The 20,073-nt window shown below is 46.3% G+C and overlaps 1 protein-coding gene across 3 annotated transcripts in view; it reads left to right on the plus strand.

Annotated features, from left to right (window-relative positions):
• The window catches only part of PRKCD (protein kinase C delta), a 136,000-nt gene that overhangs the window by 72,094 nt on the left and 43,833 nt on the right, over nt 1–20,073 (plus strand). For all 3 annotated transcript variants that reach the window (XM_019547434.1, XM_019547433.1, XM_019547435.1), the window contains 2 exons: nt 9,722–9,921; nt 19,254–19,314. In XM_019547434.1, the coding sequence (XP_019402979.1) occupies nt 9,722–9,921; nt 19,254–19,314 (261 nt within the window). The remainder of the gene's footprint in view (nt 1–9,721; nt 9,922–19,253; nt 19,315–20,073) is intronic.

Genomic DNA, 20,073 nt, shown 5'->3' on the forward strand with positions numbered 1-20,073 from the left:
CCCTTTTTCCATCATCTGCCACCATTGAAAATAGTTTAGTTCTACTGTCTTTGGAACCACCCTTCAGGTAGTCGAAGGCTGCTATTAAACCCTCTCTCAGTTTTCTCTTCTCTAGACAAAATAAGCCCAGTTCCCTCAGCCTCTCTTCATAAGTCACATGCCCCAGCCCCCAATCCATTTTTGTTGCCCTCTGCTGAACTCTCTCCAATTTGTCCACTTCTTTTTTGTAGTGGGGGGTCCAAAACTGAACACAGTACTCCAGATGGGACCTCACCAGTGCTAAATAGTCGCTTCCTTTGACCTGCTGGCAACACTCCTATCAATTAGATCCAGTATGCCATTAGTCTTCTTGGCAACAAGGGCACACAGTTGGCTGATATTCAGCTTATTGTCCACTGTAACCCCCAGATCCTTTTCTGAAGAGCTGCTGCCTAAGCCAGTCAGTCCTCAGCCTGTACTGGTGCATGGGATTGTTCCGTCCTAAGTGCAGGACTTTGCATTTGTCCTTATTGAACCTCATGAGATTTCTTTTGGTCCAGCATACCTACTACTCCGCATAGCTTGGTGTCATCTGCAAACCTGCAGAGGGTGCTCTTCATGCCATTTTCCAGGTCATTAATGAAGATCTTGAATGAAACTGGCCCTAGGACTGACCCCTGACTCCACTTGACATTGAGCCATTGACTACCACCCTCTGATTCTGATGCTCCAGCCATATTTCTGTCCACCTTACAGTCCATTCACCCAGCCCATACTTCCTTAGCTTGCCTATGAGAATGTTGTGGGAGACCCATCAAAAGCATTGCTAAAGTCAAGGTATGCCACATCCATTGGTCTCCCTGCACCCACAGAGCCAGACATCTCATCATAGAAGTCAATTAGGTTGGTAAGGCATGAATTACCCTTGTTGAATCCATGCTGACTATTCCTAATCATCACCTTCTCCTCCAAGTGCTTAGAAATAGATTCTTTAAGGACCTGCTCCATGATTTTTCCAGGGAATGAGGTGAGGCTGACCAGTTTGTAGTTCTGTGGATCCTCCTTTCTCCCTTTCTTAAATATGAGCACTATATTTGCCCTTTCCAGTCAGTCAGGACCTCTCCCAATGGCTGTGAGTTTTCAAAAATGTTCAGTGACTCTGCAGGTGCATCAGCCAACTCCCTCAGGTGCATCCTATCCAGCCCCGTGGACTTGTATATATCTAGCTTTTCTAAATAGTCCCTAACCCAGTGATCACCAACCAGTCAATCGCGATTGACTGGTCAATCATGGAGCCTTGAGCAGTTGATCTGAGGCTGGGGGGCTGAGGCCAGCAAATCAGTCTGTGGGGGAGGGGAGGGGTGGGGGCCAGATAGAGGCCCCCGCTGTGAGGGAGGGAGTGGGGCACAAGCCGGAGCAGGTGCTGAGGTAAGTGGGGCCCCAGCCAGTCCAGGTGCTGGGAGGATCAGAGCCCGGGTGGCTTGTCCAGGGGCATGGGGGTTTCCCAACATTGTATACATCTTCCACTGCTGTGCATACCCCCCACATCTGTGTGCAGGGTGGAGGCAGCTGCTGCTGCATGGTGGGCACAGTGTGGCTCAGCTCCCAGCTGGGAAAAGCCTGGCCCAGCCCACAGCAACAACCTGTGCTCCCCCACAGCATGTACCCCTCCTATTTGCACGTGGGGTGGAAGCCTCTGCCGTTGCCCCAAGAGCTGCATGACACCACGTGCATCATACCACTGGGCAGGCAGGGGGCATGAGGCAGCTGCAGCAGGGAGCAAAGCACAGTGTTCAGCGGCAACTGCCTCCGCCCCATGCACAGGTCAGGGGGGCATGTGCACCCTGAGCCTCCACTTGTCCCACCACTCAGCCCAGCCAGGGCCCCACTCACCCCAGCCCCTGCTCATGCCTATGCCCTGCTCTCTCACTTCTGGGGTCTCGATCTGCACCCCCATGGCCCTTTCCCCTCCCCCCACCCCTTCCCCCACAGACTTACCTGCTGGGGAAGCACAAATAACTTCCCCTCCAAATAATTTTTTTCCCTCTGCCTCGATCTGCCCCCCCTTCTTCCCTCCACACAGACTTACCTGCTGGGCACAGGTAGGGGAGAGGGTGGTAGATCCTGGGTTGTACTTTAATTAAAAAAGGGATCTGGTACTTAAAAAGGTTGGAGATCACTGCCCTAAACTGTTTTTTGCCACTGTTGGCTGCTAACCTTCTCCCCAAACTGCTGCCAGATGCAGTAGTTTGGAAACTGACCTTGCCTGTGAAGACTGGGGTGAAAAAGGCATTGAGCACTTCAGCCTTTTCTTCATCCTCTAGGTTGCATCCCCCATTTAGTAAGGTACCCACACTTTCCCTGCTCCTCCTCTTCTTACTGACATACTAATAGAAACCCTTCTTGTTACCCTTCACATCCCTTGCTAGCTGGAACTTCAACTGCACTTCGACCTTCCTGATTTCATCCCTGCGTGCCTGAGCAGTGCTCTTATACTCCTCCCTAGTTATTTGTCCAAGTTTCCACTTCTTATAAGCTTCTTTTTTGTGATTTAGCTTATTGAAGTTCTCTGCTAAGCCAAGCTGTTCTTCTGCCATACTTGCTAGTCTTCCTGCACACTCAGTAAGGTGTATTTAAAGTACAGCCAGCTCTCCTAAACTCCTTTCCCCTCAGACATGGCCTCCCAGGGGATCCTGCCCATCAGTTCCTGGAGGGAGTCAAAGTCTGCTTTTCTGAAGTCCAAGAGCCTTACTCTGCTCCTTTCCATCCTTCTTTTCCTCAGGATCCTAAACTCAATCATCTCATGGTCACTGTTGCCCAAGTTGCCATCCACTACTAAATTCCCCACCAATTCTTCCCTGTTTGTGAGCAGCAGGTCAAGAAGAGCATGACCCCTAATTGCTTGCTTCCGCAATTGAACCATGAAATTGTCCCCGACACTCTCCAAAAACTCCCTGGATTGCCTATGCACTGCCATATTGTCACCCCCAGTAGATGTCAGGGTGATTGAAGTCCCCCATGAGAACCAGGGCCTGTGATTGGGAAACTTCTGCTAGTCATGTGAAAAAAGCATCATTCATCACTTCCTCTTGGTCTGGTGGTCTATAGCAGAACCCCACCATCACATCACCATTGTTGCTCTCTCCTCTGACCCTAACCCAGAGGCAAGCTTACAGCTCTTTTACTCTTCCTCCTCCTCTTCCTCTTCTCCCCTGCCTGTCCTTCCTCAACAGTTTATATCCATTCATAATCAGTGCTTGGAAATTAGTGCTTGAAAATATGTAACAACTCTGTAGCTGTTTTTTATCTCACTTTAATTTGAATGCATAGCAGGGCTCTACGTGTCCATTTTTGACCCTTTCATGCCCATGGGAATTCTGTTTCTGAATGTATAACCAAGAACACATGTATGACTGCATAACTACATAATCACGGAGGCTGAGCACGTCCAGTAGTAGCCATAGCACATATACACACCCTTAGTAGCCTAAGACACTTGAAAATGGAATCAGCCAAAACCCATGACTACTGAACAAAAGAGTGAATAAGTATTCACATTCCTCTTTTGTCTCCATAGTTCACAGGCTACAGCACTCACCTAGGAAACTTGGACTCTAGGACCCCGTCACCCAGAGGGCATGAACCTGGGTGTATCTGACCTTCTAGCACAGCACTCTAGCCACCACCCTTCAGGTCAGTCATTACTTGCTGCTTTCTTCATGCTCCTTTTGAAGCTGAGTTGCTAATATAGTAATAGAATAAAAAGGTCAGGTGGTAGGTAGCTTCTACCCCACATGGGACAACGCTGAACCCCAGGATACCTCCAAGCCAACAGTCACCATACTGAGTCACACCGCTACTAACTTGTGCCCTTTCTCATGGCCTCACATCTCTCCTGCATGGCTTCATCTCAAGAGGCCAGGTTCAAAGGGAGCACTAGAGAAAGCCCTCAGTAATGCTGAACTGTGATGTGGTGTTATATTTTGCTAGGAAAACAAAGACAGCATAGTTCAAACTCCTTCTGGAGAGGAACCCAGGATCTTCAGCTCCCTTGTAAGTGCCATAGCCACTCAGCTAGTTGTGGGGAAAGAAGGGAGGCATCCTTCATTCCATTATTGCCAGTCTGCATGTCTACATAGTCATCCATATGCATCCAGGATTAGAATTCCCCTGGTACTTAAGTGGCAAAAATGCCCTGTAGATGACCAGAAAATGGCCACTGGAGTGATAAGGAAAAAACAAAATGTAATTCCTAGTCTTGATTTTCAGGGTTTTATTGTCCAGGGGAGCAGAAGCTTAAAAAATTAAAGACATTATGAAGACTCTCTTAATAAGGAATCCTACACTATTAATGCACTGTAAACTTACTGTGTAGTAAGCTTTCCCCAGCAGGGTATCTACACATGTGCCCGTTGGGAAAATTTTGCTTTGGATAGGAGCACATTTACTCCAAAGAATAACAGTACAGTGCAGGGCTACTCCAGGCCTCCTGTGCCCCCCTACAGCAGCCAAGGGGAGCTCCAGGCTTCTCTGGGTGTCAGTGTCTCCAGGGCACTGTCTCCCAGCGCCCTGTCCCAATCTGCAGATCTGGGCATGGGGCTAGGAAGTAGCAGCTGGGGGAGGGGACATTTTCCCAGCCCCATGCTCTGATCAGCCTGTCAAGGCAGGGGGCTGGGAAGCAGCTGCCTGGGGGGAAGAGACAGTTTCCCCACCCCTGCTGTCTGAGCTTACTGGGAGCAATTTGCTCCCAGTCAGCTGTCTACATGTGTGCTACTGCACAGTACTTACAGGTAGTAGGCAGGTAGTATTTACAGGCAATAAGCAACCATGCAGTAGAATAATCTACTGCACAGTAAATGCTGCACACTTGTAGATAGTGATGTTTTACTGTGCAATAAAGTGTTTCATGTAGACACCCCCCCAGCTCCCCACCCCCATTGTTCAGCAGATATTCTACAACTAATTAAGTACATAATTATTTAACTCTAGCTGGTTACTGCAATATTTTGCATGAAAGATGGTAGCAACATAGTTGACAATAAGGGAGGATACCTCACTACTATAACAAATGTTCTTATTGTCTGTAGTTGTATGTAGAGTACTGAAGTTCTGAAGGTGATTTTTATTAGTAGAAAAGTGTGCTAGTTAGCTGGCTGCAACTCTTTAAATTCCAGGTAAAAACTTTTCAGTTCAAGTAGAAGAGAAAAACCAGAAAGTTGCAACAGAATGCAGAAGACCTTCAGGTTTAGGAACATTTCAGAGTGTTTTTTGGCAAGGAGAGTTGGTCTGGGTTGTCAACATCAAAATTTGTAATGCTATTCTTGGCAGGCATTCCCTAATAAAGAAATACTATGCCATTTTACTGCTGTTTGCATGGCTCACCACAATGAGCAGAGTGTATCAAATGAGCTGTTACTGAATGACTAGAAACTTAACTTGGAAAAAAGGTTCTTAAATGAGGGTTCTTTTCCCACATTAGAGTAAGCATGGATTCTGTTAGTGATTTTGGGGAGAGAGGTTACCCTGGCTTCTTTGAAGGATTATTTTTTTCTCCTGATTCATGTTTAGGGCTCCCAGGAGATGCAGTATTACAAATCATAAATAATAATTTGGATAATGGAAAAAGGTGGACTTAGTAATGGATAACACTGTGGAGACTGTAGCTTGCACCCTTGGGGGTGCTGCTACCCTGACACCAGGAGCCCTACCCCCAGTGCCACCTCACCTCCAGTCTCTTGTCTGCCATGCCTTTAATGTTATTCTAATTGTTGTTGAGAGAGGTGTTCCCTAGAGTGCAGGTTAGTTTTGCTGGTTGCTGGTTGGGGGCCCGTACACCCCTTTGAGTGCTTCCCCATGAAGGGAGTACTCCTGTAGGCTTCTCAGAACTTGTCAGAGCCTCAGCTGTTGTAGCTGTCATCCCCTTTTCCTCCGGCTACACCCTCAACCTTTGTATACCCTTTAAGGCCTCAAGTCCCAAGTATCAGCCCTGCCTTGGCAGCAGCCTCTCTTGTAATTTCAATCTGAGCACCAGCTACTGCCCCTTTAGCTCAAGGCTAGCTCCTGGAACAAGGGAATGCCACCTAGGTACCCCTGTTCATGGCCTCCTCCACCCTCATAGCCACAGTCCTCTGATACAAACAGAACAAAAACATGAGCAAGCTGCTTCATAACACAAATAACTTCCCTCCTCAGGGTAAATTTTGCCCATAGACCCTACTTCCACAGGAGCCTCTTTCCCCTGGGTAGCTTCTTCCCTGTCCCCCCCTCCCCCCCAGCAGCCCCTCATTCCCAAGAGCAGGGAACAGGGGGACAGAATGCAGGAAGTAGACTAGGATACTCAGTCAGGGATCAGGACCAGGAAGAAAAGAACAGTACTGGTGATAAAAAAGCAGGAGCACTGACAGAAGGAAAATCTTCATCGTTGAGAGCCCACAGAGGGCTTAAAGGGCTGCTGCTTAAGGGGACTCGGTTGAAGGCAGTCAGTCCCACATAGCAACCAGGGCCAGCTGGGGACTTGTCTGCTTGCCTACTGCTCTGACGCCTGATAGCAAAAAGAATAAGAGTTTTGGGAAACATTCTCCAAAGAACTGGAATGTCTGGTCTTGGAGACAGATGACTGAATGGGTCTTAGGCCTTCACTACATAAAAGGCTGTTATAAAGAGGATAGTTATCAGTTGAGTACTATCAAGACTGCTATCAAAACTACCAAGAAAAGACTGGATTAATTTATACCAAGAGAGTTCTGGATCTAATATCCTAAATATTAGGGGTAGGGGGGAAATTAGTTAGAGGAATAGCAAAGTAATGGAACAGTCTACCTAGGAAGAGTTGACTATTTCCTCCTTTGAAAGTTTTTAAGAACAGAGGTCAGACTATGGGTACTACTGTAGATGTAGTTCATCCAGAATTTATGCATTTTGTGTTGTTCGGAAATGCTGCATGTTTTAGCACAGATACTCCATAAACATACTTTTATGCAGCACTTTTGTAACTACTTATATATAGTAGTAACAATGTACAATATTAGCCCAAAGCCAACTTTCCACATAGCTCATTGGGCTGGGTTCTGGCACAGCCAACAGCCTTTCAAGCCAGGGTGACCCCACAGCTCAGCACTGCTCAGTATGTGAGTGTGCTCTAGATACCCTCCCCTCCCCCCCCAAAGGATCCATGTGCTAATTAGCACCCCCCACACCCTTCCGCCCATGACTGGAACCAGGTGTTCTTGTCAAGAGTTCTGGGATCCTCCAAAAATTTATATGCACTTGAGGAGCATGGTAGCCTATTCCAGCTCCACCTAATGGAGGATAGGGCCTCACCAATCATATGCAACAGGCTGAGAGAAGGAGTAACAGAGAGATTATATGTGAATTGTTTGGGGTCCAATTTGTTGATGCTTGCCAGACATTTAAGACTGGTGAAGAAACAAGACTCATTGAAAATGGGAAAGTGAAGTGGGAGTGAAGAAGTTGCAATGCAGTCAATGTAGTGGTTCACCATGACTTAAAAAATTGTGGGTGCTGTGAACGAATACACACAATGGTCACTAGCATATATTTTATTCGGATGGGCTGCACTAATCTTTCCTTGTGGTAGGTTCCCATCAGTATGTTTGCCCAATATGGACCATGTGTTTTATAGTCCCACATAGTGTTTGTTTTATTTAATCAACTGTGTAGTCAGTTTACATTACTGAACACGTGCTACTTTAGGCAGTGGTTTAATGATAGGCAATGTATTTGACATGGTTTCCTTGTATGAGACTATAAACTAATGCTGATTGTGGGGGAAAAACCTTGTTTTGTATATGAATAAATATACTATTTCTTAATTTGCCATTTAGTAGTGGTGGATGTCCAGTAGAGTGAGTTAATGGTCTAATCCAGAGGTGCTCAACCTCCAGCCTACAGGCCAAATCCAGCCCCTGCCACCATGCCCTCTGGCCTTCAGAACCCCCCATTAATTTGTGGGGAGTCCTGTGGTCTGTAGATATGCACACTAAATCAGGCATGCAGGACAGAATGGGGCCCAATCCCAGCTAGACAGGGGTTAGGGAGAGGTAGTACAAGGCCCTGGAACCTGATCCAGGGTCAGTGGAACCAGTGTGAGGTCCCAGAGCCTGATCCCAGCACATAGGCTTGGCTCAGGGCCCAATCCAGCCTGCAGACTAGCCTTGTACCATTCATCTGACCTATGGGGCCAAAACCACGAGCACCGCCTGTCATAAGGAAATAAGAGAGACCATATCTGGTTGAATCACAGGTCCATCTAGCTCAGCATGCTGTCTCTCACAGTAGCATAGGGTGGATACTCTAGGGAAGAATATAATTGAAAGGTGATCAGCCAAAGCCACAGCATGAAGTCCTGGAATTTTCGCATTATTTAGAGCCTTTTTCCTTTGGGTCAATACACCATGCTGGGATTCATGTTTGTCACTTTTATCCTGGAATGACTGTTTCAGCTTAAGTCAGGATGAGCATAGCACTTCCACAATTGCTTGTGTGGAACTGTATCTCAGGATATCAAACAGCTGTCATAATGAACTTTGACTAGCAAATATGCCTCCCCTTTGTACTTGGAAGCATGGAGATGCTAGAGGCAATTGATTGCAAGTTTCTTGAATGACACATGCCTCCACAAGGGACTTTTGTTGCCAGGAGTAGGCCCGGAGCTTTGCAAGTGTTCGTTGCAATGGATAACAAAGCACCTGTGTTAGCTGAGAGTCCCTTGAGTGAACCAAATGGAAATAAAGACTAAAACCCCACATACTGCGGTTTATCTTTCCAGGTTAACACTGATGTATCTTAGCACTTTCATGCCATGACTTTTTCGGGATAATACCCCTCCAGTTTCAGAAAATTAACACCATTGCTTAGTTAGGCAATAATCTGAATTTCTGAGGTTATCTCCTGTTTCAGATTTGATAATCAAAGCCATCTTGTTGCTCTCCAATTTAAAGACAAAACAGTGGTTCTCAAACTTTTGGATAGCTTACTCCTTTTTATGTGGTTTACCACTCTATCCCCCTATGTTTCTTTGTCATAGATTGGGGTGCTCAACCTCTGGCCCTTGGGCCAGATGAGACCTGTGGAGACATGGGTTGGGAAATTTGTTGGCTCCCCATGGGTTGGGAAATTTGGCGGCAGGGGAGCAGTGGCCACCCTCCTCCTTCACCAAATTCCCATGGCCCCTTTCCCCCCTGCCCCCACCAGTACAGCCAGATCTGGACCAGACCATTCTCACTTCTCTCTGCACTGCTGTGTTGGGGCCAAGCCAAGATCCCTTCCCCTGCCCAACTGCTTTGGGGCTAGGTCACACCCCTTTCCCCCCATGGGACTGGATGGGGGTGGGCCATACCCTCTTCTCACAGTGGGGCTAAATCAAGCTGGACTGTCCCCAGCCCCCTCTGTGCAGCCAGATGGAGCCCCACTATGCCTGCCCTGGGCCACTGCTGAGCACCACTGTGATAGATGATAAAAATAGTAATATTTTGTCATTACATATTGTATTCTGTCTAACTACTGAAGAAACTAGAGGTCTTCATATTTGTTGCTTCCTTTCCTTCTTCTTATGTCCCTTTTCCCTTCTGCTTTCCCATTTTTTCCTCTCACATGCCTTTTAGACGATAAAACCTGTATATGCTGTACATACATGCCTGGGGGGAGGTCATAACTCCAGTTTGAGAAACACTGGCCTATGGAGTCCTCACTTTCCACTTTTCCTGTCTTATGTGGATTTCAGAAAGAGGAAAAACTTTGGTTCAGAAGAAACCAACCATGTATCCAGAATGGAAATCATCCTTTGATGCCCATGTCTATGAAGGGCGTGTGATTCAAATTGTTCTCATGAAGGCAGCAGAAGAACCATTATCTGAGGTGACTGTTGGGGTATCGGTCTTGGCTGAGAGATGCAAGAAGGGCAATGGCAAAGCAGAATTCTGGGTAAGTATGGAGAGTAATCCCTTAAATTTGCAGAACTGGCTGCTTGCTTGTTATATTTTACTGAAATGGAACAGACCTGCCATTCAGCTTTGAAAATATGTACATTCAGTCCTTCTTAACATACATGGCAGTGCCTCCAAAAAAAGATTTTAGCATAGTTATTGATGCTGATAATGAAGTGTCAAGGTCTATGAAACTGATAGTAACATTCAGGTTTTAGCATATGAAAATAGCAACCTATGGTACACTCTAAATTTAACTTTGAAAGTGCTATAGCTGTTAGCTGGGATCACCAGATGTTCAAATGGAGCTGGATTATTACAAATTAACTGTAGATGAAGGAAGCTGAGATCTTACTCACTTTTTCAGAAAAATTGCTAGTTGATTTGGTGTTGCAGCAAGTTGTTTCCTTCATTCTTAATTTACTTTCTTGCCTTAATGTCTCACAGCATGTACACACTGTTTTGTGTACATACCTGCAATCATTTGCATATATATTATTTTAGCAAAGATTTTATGGGAAAATGATTTGACTCAAGTTTGGAAAAATAAAAGAGACATTAGTTTCATAGTAGGTAGGGTCAGGAGGGACCTGAACAGATCATCTAGCCTGACCCCCTGCCAAAGGCAGGAATGAATGCTGGGTTCACAGGACCGCAGACAGGTGATCATCCAACCTCCTCTTGAATTTGCCCAAGGTAGGGGCGAGGACCACTTCCCTGGGAAGTTGGTTCCAGATTCTCGCCACCCTAACTGTAAAATATTGTCTTCTGCTCTGTAACCTAAACATATTCTCCATCAGCTTATTACCATTGTTCCTCATCACCCCAGGTAGTGCTGGGGAGAATAGGGCTCTTCCTATTTGCTGATGATCTTCCCTGATGAGTTTGTAGGCAGCCACCAGGTCTCCCCTCAGCCTCCTCTTGCTGAGGCTGAACAGGTTCAGGTCCCTCAGTCTCTCCTCATAGGTCCTGTCCTGTTGCCCTCTCACCAGGCAGGTAGCCCTCCTCTGAACCCTCTCCAGGCTGGCCACATCCTTTTTGAAGTGCGGCGCCCAGTACTGGACGCAGTACTCCAACTGCGGCCTGACAAAGTCGCATAGAGGGGGAGTATCACCTCTCTGGACTGGCTTGAGATGCATCTTTGGATGCTTGACAAGGTATGGCTGGCCTTGCTGGCTGCAGTCTGGCATTGGCAGATCATGTTTATCTTGGAGTCAGTAGTGACTCCAAGATCCCGTTCTGCCTCTGTGCTTTCAAGAAGATAACTCCTCAGCCTGTATGTATGCTGTGGATTCCTTCTCCCAAGGTGCAGCACCCTACATTTGTCTACGTTGAGCCCAGTCCTATTCTCATCTGCCCACTTTTGTAATCTGTCTAAATCTATTTGCAGGCTCTCTCTCCCTTCAAGTGTGTCCACCTCGCCCCACATCTTAGTGTCATCAGTGGCTTGGACAGCGTGCTTTCCACCCCCTCGTCCAAGTCGCTGATGAAGATGTTAAACAGTGCAGGCCTGAGAACTGAGCCCTGGGGGACCCCACTGCTCACAGCTCGCCAGGTTGAGTACGACCTGTCCACCACTACTCTCTGGGTGCGCCCCATCAGCCAATTTTTACCCATCCAACTTTATAGGCATCAATGCCACAGTTGCTTAATTTATTGATGAGAGTGGGGTGAGAGACAGTGTCAAAGGCCTTCTTAAAATCTAGAAAGACTACGTCCATGGCGACACCATCATACAAGGATTTAGTTACGTGGTCATAAGGCAATCTGGTTGGTCAGGTATGATCTGCCTGATGAACCCATGCTGATTGCCCCTGAGCGTGATCTCCCATGCTGGCCCCCCACAGATGTGCTCCTTGATGGTTGTCTACAAGATCTTCCTGAGCACCGAGGTGAAGCTTACAGGCCTATAGTTACTTGGGTCCTCCTTCCTCCCTTCCTTGAAAATTGGGACCGCATTAGCCAGTTTCCAATTCCCCGGCATCTGGCCAGATGACCACGAATGCTCATATAGCCAGGCCAAGGGCTCTGCAATGACGACTGCAAGCTACCTCAACACCCTTTAGTGGAGGGCATCTGGACCTGCAAATTTAAAAATGTCTAGCCCTTCCAGAAGATCCCTAACTACATCTGCACCGACTGAAGGCCTGACAGAGCTATCCCCGAGATTGTCCCTACTTCTGGTAGGTGGGATTTCCCGGTTTCTGTTCAAGAAAACAGAGGCAAAGAAATGGTTAAAAATATCAGCTTTCTTGTCTGGCGTAGCCACAAGATTACAGTTTGCATCTTGCAGGTGCCCTACATTGCCTGGTACTGTCTTCTTGCTGCCAATGTGCTTGAAAAAGGACTTTTTGTTGTCCTTAATCCTGGACGCTAGCCTGAGTTCCATCTCTGCCTTGGCCTTCCTAATAGCCCTCCTGCACTCATGGGCTGAGGAAGAGTACTCCTCCTTGGTGATAGCTCCTCCCTTCCACTGGCTGTACGCCACCCTTTTAGTCCTCAGGCATTGCTGAATGCCCTTGCTGAGCCAAGGGGCTTTCTGAGCACTCTTACCCCGCCTTGCTTCTCTCAGGGACTGTTACCCTTTGGGCCTGGAGGATCACCCCCTTAACGTATGACCATCCCTTGTAGACTCCCGTCTCCTCTACCTTCTGGGCCCTCGGTGCCTCCCCCGCTAATCTCCTATGCTCATTGAAGTTCACCCTTCTGAAGTCAAGGGCTTTAGCCTCACTGTAAGCCCTTGACACCCTGTGTTAGATAGTGAAATGCAGAGGGTGATGATCACTATTGCCCAGGTGGTCAAGGACATGCAGTCCCCTCACCAGGTCCCCCCCCGTGGCCAGGAACAGGTCCAGCAAGGCGTTACCCCTAGTGGGACTTTACACTTCCTGGATAAGGTGAAGGTCCTGTAATACAGCCAGGAACCTACGTGAGAGGTCAGACCTGGCTGGCTGCTCCTCCCAGCAAAAGTCTGGGTAGTTTAGGTCACCCATGACAATAACATCCCTTGACCTAACTGCCTCCATAAGCTGACTGGAGAAGTCCTGGTCCAGCTCTTCCCTCTGGTTGGGTGTTCTGTAGTAGACACTCACTGTAAGGTCTGTTTCACCATGCCCCCCTTGTAGTTTGACCCACAGTGTCTCTGCCCAAACCTCCTCTAACCTGAAGCTTATCCTTGATGATGTGAGGTGCTCTTTGACATAGAGCACAATGCCCCCACCTTTCCTTTCTGTCCTGTCTCTTCTGTATAGGGTGTCTCCCCGAATGCCCATCACTCAGTCATCGGTAAGGTCCCACCAGGCTTCTGTGAGCCCTACTAAGTCTGGGTTCTTACTCCTCCTGCTTACTTCCCATACTATGAGCATTAGTTTAGAGGCACTTGAAGCCTCCTGAAGGTGCACGTGCCTCCCTCCCACACCCAGGACAGTTGTGGCCCCCTACTCCCGGGACATTGATGCTTACCTGGGCTTCCCTTCCTCTTATCACCCTGCATGCTGATGAAGCATTGTCTCCACTCGCAGTGGCCCCTCAGCTGCTGAACCTAATTTTAAGTTAAGCAATAGAAAATAAATAAAACATTCTTAGTTACTCTTATATAACGAAGCTTTACACATGTCCTAGGCCCAGTTCTGAATTTGAGGTAATTTATTTGAAACGCATTCTGGATTACCACTGAAAACCTGAAGTGACAAGAAGGAAACTAATTATTATTCCTAATATAGATGGGGTCAGAACTTTGAAGTTCTGATAAGGGTTGAAACTCTGAAACCTGATTTCATGTCTCGTTATTGCTTTCACTCCATTGATTTGATTCATTTTTCATGAACTAAAATTCCAATTATGGCATCACACAAGGTTCTTTCAACATCTTGCCCTCTCTGCTTTCAGGACATCATATACTTGTAGCAGATAAAGAAAGGTTTGTCTCATATATGTTTCCTCACCCTAAGATGGAACTACTTTGATGAGATGACACTCTAGCATCCCAAAATAATAATTCACATATTATTTTTAGGGGTGCACTGATAGAGATTTTGGGGGCCGATACCATACCAATAGCCAATTGTTTAAGGAGGCATATTGGCTGATACTGATCCAATTTCCAATACAGCTGAGTCTAGCTGATATGTCCAGTGTGTTGGAAGGGGAGGGGAGACAGAAGGGGCATAGGGGGGACAGATCAATGCCTCCCCCATGGTGTGGGAGGGGCCAGGGGCTGGGTGGGCATAGGGGTGGGGGTGGCTTCTGCTGCTGCTTGCACCCCTGGAGGATGGGGGAGTTGTGTGCCCCCCTGATCTGCGTGGGATGGGGCAGGCTAAAGCTAGGGCTGTGCGGGGCTCCTCTCGGCAAGGGGTGGGCCAATATCTGATACAGCAAATTTTCTTTATATCAGTATCAATCCAATATCGGACTGATATTGGATCCAAGATGGTGCACCTCTAATTATTTTGAAATACTTGTTTTCATTTACTTACAACTGTGACCTAATTCATTTAAAAGCATTATTTGGTCTCTTCATTCTATATAAGTAGTGCAGAAGTATGACAACTGATGGAAATAATGTTTCTTATGCTTGTTATAATTTGCATAAGAATTTTTCATTTTGAAGTTTGGGGAACCCAGATTGTGGCTATAACCAGTAAATATGCAAGTTCATATGTAACCTCACCCATTATATATGTAAGGTTGAAAATTGACTCCAAACAGTCCTGGAAGGTTGGTCTGTCCAGTAACACAGGAGCTCTCTGTCCTTGTGTTTTGCAACACAGCTAGTGGAGAAAGCATGGTGAGAAAACTTGTGAAATGAATGGGCACAGCTCCCTGTTTTAGAAACTTTTACTTTTTTAAATGTGTATTGGTCTTTATAAATACAATAAAAATCCAGAAAATATATGTATTAACTGTACATGTAACACCAAACTATGTCACAAACCGTTAGCAGTAAAAGGTGAAAAGAAGTGTACAATGAACAATCAAACTACCAAAATATTCCAAGAATTCTTTCTAAATTGCACCAATTGTTTGAAGCAGTTAAGCCTGCTAAATATGACTCCAGGTGTGCCATCTTATTGCACCAGTTTTCAACTTCTGGAGATGTCCTATTTTTACAGGCTTTTACTTTAGTCTGAGCTCCAGGGCTTTTACAATTCCAGCATGTATGTCCATAGGAGTTGAGTTTTGCCCAGAACTTGAATGCTGAAGAAGAAAGCAAGCATACGCTAGGCTTCAGAGCCTTTCTGTCAATGGAGAACTGACTAACTTATGGCAGCTAGTGAAGAAATACAATGGAAAGCAATTGGTGCATACACACATGCTAAGTCCACTTAAAATAAATCCACTTAAGCCACATCGGAGCATATACATGTAGAGCTCCTTGACCTGGTGGCAGCCATCTTGTGAGCTAAGTTGACTTAACTAGTGTGGATTAAGATAATACATCTCAGAGGTGTATTATCTTGCGCCACATTTAAGTAGACTGTGTTCCACATATGTGTGTATGCTCTGACAGTTAAGTTGACTTTAAAAAGTTAAGCCAGTTTAACTGTCAGAAAGTTAGTATGTGTGCACCCCACCTATTGTTACTGGTGCTCTGAAAAGGAGTGGTGTGCAAAACCTCTTGATGTGTTGTGTGGAACAGTGCGTTTAAGGCAGGGGTGGGCAAAATACAGCCTGTGGGCCAGATCTGACCCATGAGGCCATTCTATCTGGCCTGTGGGGTCCCTAAAAAATTTAGAAAATTAATATTTATCTGCCCTTGGTTTCTGTCAGAAATGACAGGAATCAGGGACAGTAGGACCCAAGGGAAGCCCAGCGGGCTCCCACAACAGCAGGGCCTGCCTGGGCCTGCTGCCCCAGCCAGAAGCCCCAGCAGGGACTTCTGGCTTGGGAGCATATGGGTGCCCCAGTGATGCCAGAACCTCAGGTAAGGGTGAAGGGGGGGAAGGGCAGGGGAAGACGCCAGGCAGGGAAGGAGCCCAGGAAAAAGTGGCCTGGGGGAAAGCGGCCCCTTTCTCGCCCCGTGGCTAGCATCCTGTGCTGCACCCGCTTGCAGCCTGCCTGGGGCTGCCTGTGCCTGCTCCGTACAGCCCTGTGGGCTGCAAGTGGCTGCAGCAGGGAGCACCAGCCGTGGGGTAGGGGAGGGGCCACTTTTCCCTGCACTCAGCTTTTCCCCAGGCTCTTTCCTGGTGCAGAGGAAAGCAGCCCCTCCCCTTCCCTGTGGCTGGCACCCCATGCTGCAGCCACTCACAGCCCATGCAGGGCTGTCTGGAGGAGGCAGCCCTAGGCAGGCTGTGAGCAGCTGCAGTATAGGGCACCAGGCACGCAGCTGCTGCCACCAACGGGCAAGCCCAGAGCTTGGTGCTGAGCCCAGGGAAAAGCAGCCCCTCGCTCACCTCATGCCTGTGCCTGCTCCAGACAGCCCCACGTGGGCTGCGAGCACCTGCAGCAGGGAGTGCCAGCCATGGGGTGGGCAAGCGGCTGCTTTTCCCGGCACTCAGCACCAGCTTCTTTCCTGCCAGCCAGCAGGGGTCAGGGCTGTGCATTGCCCCCTGCCTGTACTGCGGGGTTGAGGGGAACTGGGTGTGAGTGCACAGGGAGCCAGCAGGAGCATGGGGCCCACACCAGTGTCCCGGGGCCAGTGCCGGTGGGACCCAAAGCAGGGTGGCAGGAGAGTGTGGTCCCAGCTGGCAGGGGCTCTATGGAACTGGGCCAGCTCCCTCCTCTCCCTGCTGGTGCAGCCCAGCCTGGCTCCACAGACCCCTGCCAGCCTGTGCCCTGCTTTGGGCCCCACTGGTGCTGGCCCTGGGACATTGGTCCCAAGACATTGGTCCCAAGATGGTGGCCAGGGGGTGGGGCATCTGTCAAGGGGCGTGGCTACCCATGCAGCCCTTGACAGCCTGCCAAAACTGGGTAAGCATCCCTCCACCCAAAATAATTGCCCACCCCTGGTTTAAGGGATGAGTTTAGAAAGGTGGTTTGGCTGAATCTATAAACTAGAGCACCAATCCCTCCACTCCTTTCTGAATGTAAGCCCTGAGGAACACCCTGTTGCACAACTCTACTGAATTCAGACAGGTAGAGGTACACTAGTACATCAGTCCAACGTCAGATCGGCACAGATATAAAGAAGATTGACTATCGGAAATTGGCCTGACGTGGCTGATAATTTGGCTGATAAATGCCCCTGTGTGTGTGCAGCCGCAGCACAGCACATGGGCAACAAGGAGCACAGCCCCGCAGCTTGGAGAAGCTGCAGGCAGCTGGTAGATCATCTCCAAAGCACAGAACAGGGTTTGACTCAGGGAAGATGGAAATTAGTGTGGCAAGTAAGTCAACTACATCCAGTAAAGGGCACAAATTGCTGGCAATTCCTCTTGTGCAAGAGTATATTGCTCAACAGGATAAGATTTAATGATGTTCTCTGACATGGATGTTTCAGCACTCAGATAGCCTCTCTCAGCTTGCTGAAAGAGGGAGACTTGTCCACTAGGTTCTCCCCCTGTCCAGACTAATCAGTGATAAAAACAGCAGTCTGGGGAAGAGAGATGAAGGCTAAAATTTCATTTATGACCATGTCTTTGTGTGTCTTTGTACTCTACCCAGCACAGCATGGGACCTTTCTTGATGGTGACTTTTGGATACTCATATGCCATAAACAGTAATAAACAATAATGGGAAAAGTGGAATACCAATCCCAGAAAATATATTCATCTATTGACACCAGGTACACAGTGCTATATGCACAAGTATGTTAGACATATGCATTCTACACTCTGATATATAGAGATAATGGATCAAGCAGATCCTAGAAGAAATCTTTATTAAAGGTATTTTTAATCTTGATTTGGCTTACATGCTTGAATGCAATAAAATATTACATATTTGTTTACGCATTTTATTTCAGTGTAAGATATCCAGACTTTTTACAGTGATGCTGGATTCCCATATATTGTTTGGATTTTTTTTTTAAAGCTGTGTTTAGTCATAGGTAAATGGTGCTATTTAGACAGCACTGTATACTGGATTCCTTCCTCCCTGTGCCTAAAACACTTCATTTTTAAAACAGGATTTACCACGTGACACTTTGAAACATTTCAAATGTTATATCCATGTGTTATTTCATTGAGTATGATCCAGTGATTGCTGTGATGTAAATCCTCATCCACCATGAACTTTACATAGGCCACTAAATAAATCCAAGCTATACTTGCTGTGGATATAGTTCCCAAGGCAAGCCCGGGAACAGTAAGAGTTAAAAGCCTGTAAGTCTAAAGTTCTGTGAAAGGCAACAGAGTGCATCAGAATATTTCGTGTCTGCTTGAGAACTTCCTGAGATGGCTAGAATCAGTATAAGCTGTCATAGTAGATTTTAAAAGCATGTAGGATGGTATGGACAAACCTGAAACAATACAAGTGTAAGAGAAGCTGTAATTGAGTAGGTTCATTAACCAGTAAATTGTAAAGATGCATGGCACCAAACAGGTCTGCAGGTAGCATGTAGGACTATTTAACCAAAACCTGGTACAGTAGACATAGAAGGTTATGTAGGAATGTTGTAATTATAAAGCTCATTAATCAACAGATTTAAGATGCAATGATGAAAGTGCATCTAATGTATAAAAAAGTAAACTATTAATGTACCTTTGGTTTGTGTTTTAAACAAGCACTAACACCTGTGTTGGCCAGTCTGCTAACCTGGCTGATAGTATGAAGAAGTCTACACTAAGTTTATACTAACTGGGCACATCTACACATGTGCATTTACTGCACAGTAACCAAAATTGCTGTGTGGTACGGGCACATGTCTAGACATGCATTATGCAGTAACTATGGTGATTTATGCCAGCTTGAGCATAAATTTGATACCTGCATCGTATCAGATTTACATTTGATTAGTTACTGCATAGTAACGCACATGAAGACACTTTACTTCACAGTCACACTGTGTGTAGATGCACATATAAATGCCTACTGCACAGTAAATTTAAACAGTGTAAATGCATGTGTAGACACTGAATAGCTGCAGCATGCTTATTTGAACTGTATTGTAGTAGACCTGACAGGCTTTTGAAGGCAACAGCAGTGAGCACTGGACAGATAGAGGTATATCAAAGCAATGGAAGAAGCTGACAAAGAAGATGGTATTATTGGTGCAGGGAAGCATGAGACGGAGGGTAAAGAAATATTCAGATTTCCAAAGTCTTTTGAATGTAATTGTAGTCAAATGACCATTCCTATTTCATACAGAAATATCCATTGAATTAACCCACTGTAACCCACATTTGACCCAACCAGTCAAAAGATTTACTGTTGATATCTTTCCTCTCATAGCTTGACTTACAACCTCAAGGGAAGGTATTGATGGCTGTACAATTCTTTCTAGAAGATACAGGTAAAGTACATTCTCTATTTTTGGTCTAGTACTTAACCCTTTTTTCTTCTTTGTAGCTTTATTTATACAAATGAAATCACCCACTGGAATGGGGTTTTGTTCTGCAAAAAAATGTTCTGGAGTTTCAGAATTTATGAGGTTGTGTTTTTTATAGTGTCAAATGTGTCAGGAGTCTGGTTTTCATCCCTGGATATGTATCTATCTCAGTTACTTATGATCACACCACCGCCATATTACTGAGCACCACAGTCTTTCATGTGCCTATCCTTACAGCATTTCTGTGGTATAGGGAAGTATTTTTTATCCCATTTTCAGAAGTACAGAAGTACATTTTCAGTAGTACAGAAGAACTTAATGAGTAATGGTCACAGATAAACTTTTTGGATAGAAAAGACAATCATATCTAAATCTTCAAATCTCAGATCAGTTCCCTAAACCCTCAAGAAAAACATTGTGTCTGGGTGAAGTAACTGAATGTGTATATCAGAGCATGAATAAAGTCAATGCTACTTCATTTTATTTTAAAAGCTGTGAATGTGGTGCTTCCTGGAAATGATTAAGAATAGTATGTGGAAAGATCTGAGGGCTCATGGGATACAATTATGAAAAGGGGAAGTGTTTCCTTATGGGGTTATATGATTGCAATATTTCCTAGTTATCCCCAGCAATGATGGTGCTTCTGTTTCCATCACACTTTCCTGCTTTGTCCCCCTACATGACTATTTTATATTTGGAGACTCAATATACCTACCATCCAGT

Source organism: Crocodylus porosus, unplaced genomic scaffold (assembly GCF_001723895.1).
Source record: "Crocodylus porosus isolate Cpor-Errol unplaced genomic scaffold, CroPor_comp1, whole genome shotgun sequence".
NCBI classification, from domain to species: Eukaryota; Metazoa; Chordata; order Crocodylia; family Crocodylidae; genus Crocodylus; species Crocodylus porosus.